Source organism: Bidens hawaiensis, unplaced genomic scaffold (genome assembly GCF_021521415.1).
Source record: "Bidens hawaiensis isolate Kalapana, Puna unplaced genomic scaffold, B.hawaiensis_p1.1 tig00033500_1, whole genome shotgun sequence".
Classification (NCBI taxonomy): Eukaryota; Viridiplantae; Streptophyta; class Magnoliopsida; order Asterales; family Asteraceae; genus Bidens; species Bidens hawaiensis.
The window spans coordinates 5948-9353 of record NW_027495741.1 but is presented as its reverse complement, the minus strand read 5'-3'; the positions used below and the strand labels follow the sequence as shown (position 1 = coordinate 9353).

At 38.7% G+C, this 3406-nt stretch overlaps 1 protein-coding gene across 1 annotated transcript; it reads left to right on the top strand.

Moving 5' to 3' along the window:
- Nucleotides 1-229: 229 nt before the first annotated feature.
- Nucleotides 230-1797, top strand: LOC143584934 (uncharacterized). Its single transcript, XM_077066853.1, has 2 exons — nt 230-632; nt 881-1797. The coding sequence occupies exons 1-2, from the start codon at nt 230-232 to the stop codon at nt 1795-1797; spliced, it is 1320 nt and encodes a 439-aa protein (XP_076922968.1).
- Nucleotides 1798-3406: the final 1609 nt, after the last annotated feature.

Here is a 3406-nt window from a genome sequence, read left to right as displayed (position 1 = left end):
AGGATGAAACCGTACAGTTTTTGATCAAGTTCATCACTCTGGTGGAGAGACACACAGACAAGAAGGTGAAGTGTATTCGAAACGACAACGGAACTGAGTTCTGCAACAGATCTGTGGATGACTTCTGTAGTTCAAATGGAACAGAACGTCATTTCAGTGCACCTTATACTCCTAAAAAAATGGAGTTGCTGAATGACGAAACAGAACACTGACTGAAGCTGCGAGAACGATGCTGTCAGGTTCCAAACTTCTTCTTTTCTTTTGGGGTGAGGCCATCAACGCGGCCTGCTTCATTCAAAACTGTGTGCTTATCAATAAGCGTCTAAAGAAGACTCCGTATCAAGTCTACTACAAGACAAAGCCGCTGGTAAACTATTTCAAAACTTTTGGATGTCCTTGCACCCTACTCCATAGCGGTGCTCAGCAAGATCCCAAATTTGCTGAAAAGGTTTATGAGTGTTATTTCGATGGGTATGCATCCAATAAAACCGCTTATCGAATCTACAACAAGAAAACCAAGCTGATTTTGGAATCCTATAATGTTGACTGGCAAGAGCTAAATGCTACTGACGCTTGCACGGGACTAGATTGGCTGTTTGACTATGATAGTCTGTTCAATCAGTTTGAGGCATGTTTATCCCATTTTCTATAAGTACTCAAGTTCCATCTCCATCACAAGAACCTTTGTTGTTGCAAACTCTGATCAACAGTTTGTCCGAAGTGGATCTATCTATTATGCCTGCAATGCCTGCTCCACCCGTTATTCCATCTCCTCCTCGTGTCAATAATCAAGCTGTTAACATTCCCGCTCCTCAAGCTGCTCCTCTAGCCGCTCCTCAAGCTGCACCTTAAGCTGTTGTTTCAACTGAGATTGTGGAAGTTGAAGATGGGTCTGATTCAAATTCAGATGATTCCTTCCAGTCTGCCGACAATGTGGAACAACATCTGACTGAGCCAGTAGCTGATATTCAAGTAGCTCTTAGTGTAGTAGAATCTGTTGCCACACCTCCCTCTGCTGATGAAACTATCCAAGTAGCTACTCCTGCTGAAGAACCTGCTACTAGTGATTCTGATCACACTGCTTCGACTTCGATCAACACCATTGTTGTTCCTTATGGTGAGGATCTTTGGGAAGAACCGATCAATCAAGAGAATAGACTTGATCAACCTGACTCTGTTCTATTAACTGCTGATGTTCTCGAAGGTGCTCCTTTTAGCTTCCTTCCCATTGGTCGTCTCACTGTAAATCTTCAAGCCGAACCAGTCACCATTGTCGAAGACATTCCTCAGTCTCTCATTCAGCGACGTCATCCATCAGAGAACATCATCGATTCTCCATCTTCCGACATCCAAACGAGAAGTAAATATGGTATAATTAACAAATGTCTGTTTGCTTGTTTTATTTCACAGGTTGAACCGAAGGACTACAAGATGGCCCTAAGGGAAAAATCGTGGGTTGAAGCAATGCAGGAAGAATTGTTGCAATTCAAGAAACTTCAAGTTTGGAGACTGGTTATGATGCCGCCGAACAAGAAATCGATTGGGACCAAATGGGTGTTCCCAGACAACAAGGATGATAAAGGGGTTATTAAAATGAATAAGGAAAGATTGGTGGTACAAGGTTTCTCTCAGCGTGAAGAACTTGATTACGATGAAATTTATGCACCGGTGGCTAGGTTGGAGGCAATTCGTCTTTTTCTACCCTATGTCTTGTACATGAATTTCAAGGTCTATCAAATGGATGTGAAGACTGTCTTCTTGTATGGGAAAGTAAAAGAGGAGATATATGTGAAGTAACCTCCAGGTTTTGACGATCCTGATTAACCAAACCATGTTTATCGTCTTGACAAAGCTCTGTATGGACTGCACCAAGCACCTCGTGCATGGTACGCAACACTAGCAAAACACTTGCTTAAGAATGGCTACATAAGAGGTGTTATCGATCAAACACTCTTCATCAAAATTGTAAACGGTGATCAGATCCTAGTCCAGGTCTATGTTGATGACATTATCTTTGGATCTACTTCCGATAAGCTGGGTAGAGAGTTAGCCGAGGTCATGCAGAATCGGTTAGAGATGAGTTCGTTGAGAGAAATGAGTTTCTTCTTGGGTCTTCAAGTTGAACAAAAGGATGATGGGATTCTGATGTATCAAGAAAAATATGTTCGTGACATCGTTCAGAAATTCGGGTTTGAAGACTCAACTCCCTTTCTCACTTTGATCGCTACCCAACATGTGCTTGCTCCAAATCCATCAGGAACTCCTGTCGATCAACATCTCTATAGATCTATGATCGGCTCCTTGATGTATCTCACTGCCAGCAGACCGAACATCATGTTCCCTGTCTGTCAATGTGCCAGATATCAGAGTAATCAGAAAGAGTCCCACTTAATTGCTATTAAGCGCATCTTTCGGTGCCTTAAGGGAAAGTCTTGCTTAGGTATTTGGTATCCCAAAGATTCCCGTATGGTACTACGTGCTTACACTGATAGTGATTATGAGGGATGTAATCTTGATCGAAATTCAATGCAAGAAACAAGTCACTATGTCCACCTCCACTGCTGAAGCAGAATACATTGCTGCATCCGTTTTCCGTTCTCAAGTCATATGGATCCAACATCAGCTGTTGGATTACGGTTTGAATTTCTTTAACACCCCGATTAATTGTGACAATGAGGCAGCTGTGTGTATTGTTAAAAACCCGGTCCAACACTCTAAGACAAAGCACATTGACATCCGAATGCATTTTATTCGTGATTGTTATGGCCGGAAGCTTGTCACAATAGAACGGGTCCATAGTGATTACAACTTTGCAGACCTGTTTACTAAAACTTTTGATCGTGCCCAATTTTTATGTATTCTTGAGTCACTTGGCATGATCTCTTTTGTTCAAAATTAAATTTTATTTTATTTTATTTTTATTTTACTTTATTTCAATTTCTTTTCTTATTTTCTTTTCATTTAAACTTATATTTTATTTTATTTTAATTTACTATTTTATTTTGCATTATTTTGGTTTACTTTTATTTTTAATTTCAATTTATTTTACCTTACTTCTAAATTAGGTTTTATTTTTTTTTTATTTTCTTTCTTTCTATATTTTTTATATAAAATTGTAAATATTTTTCAAATATGCCACAATTTTAGAGGGAGGAAATGCATTAAGTTTAACTCAACAAAAAGATTTTCACTTTTGTTTTAATAAAAACAAATTAAGTCAATTGACTTACCAAAAATATTTTATTTTATTATTTTATTTAAGAAAATCAGAAAAAGATTTAAAAGTATAATCTCTTGTTTAGAGGGAGCTCCTGCTTAGAGGAAGTCGGAAAGTTAAAATATTAGAAAATTTTGAGAAATCGATCCGACCCTTGGAATATGATAAGAAATTGTCTTAGGTGATCCT

Coding starts and splice junctions, on each gene's coding strand:
- LOC143584934 (XM_077066853.1), top strand. CDS start 230: ATGCTGTCAGGTTCCAAACTTCTTCTTTTCTTTTGGGGTGAGGCCATC. Junction 633..880: donor GTTCAATCAGTTTGAGGCAT/GTTTATCCCATT, acceptor AGATTGTGGAAG/TTGAAGATGGGTCTGATTCA.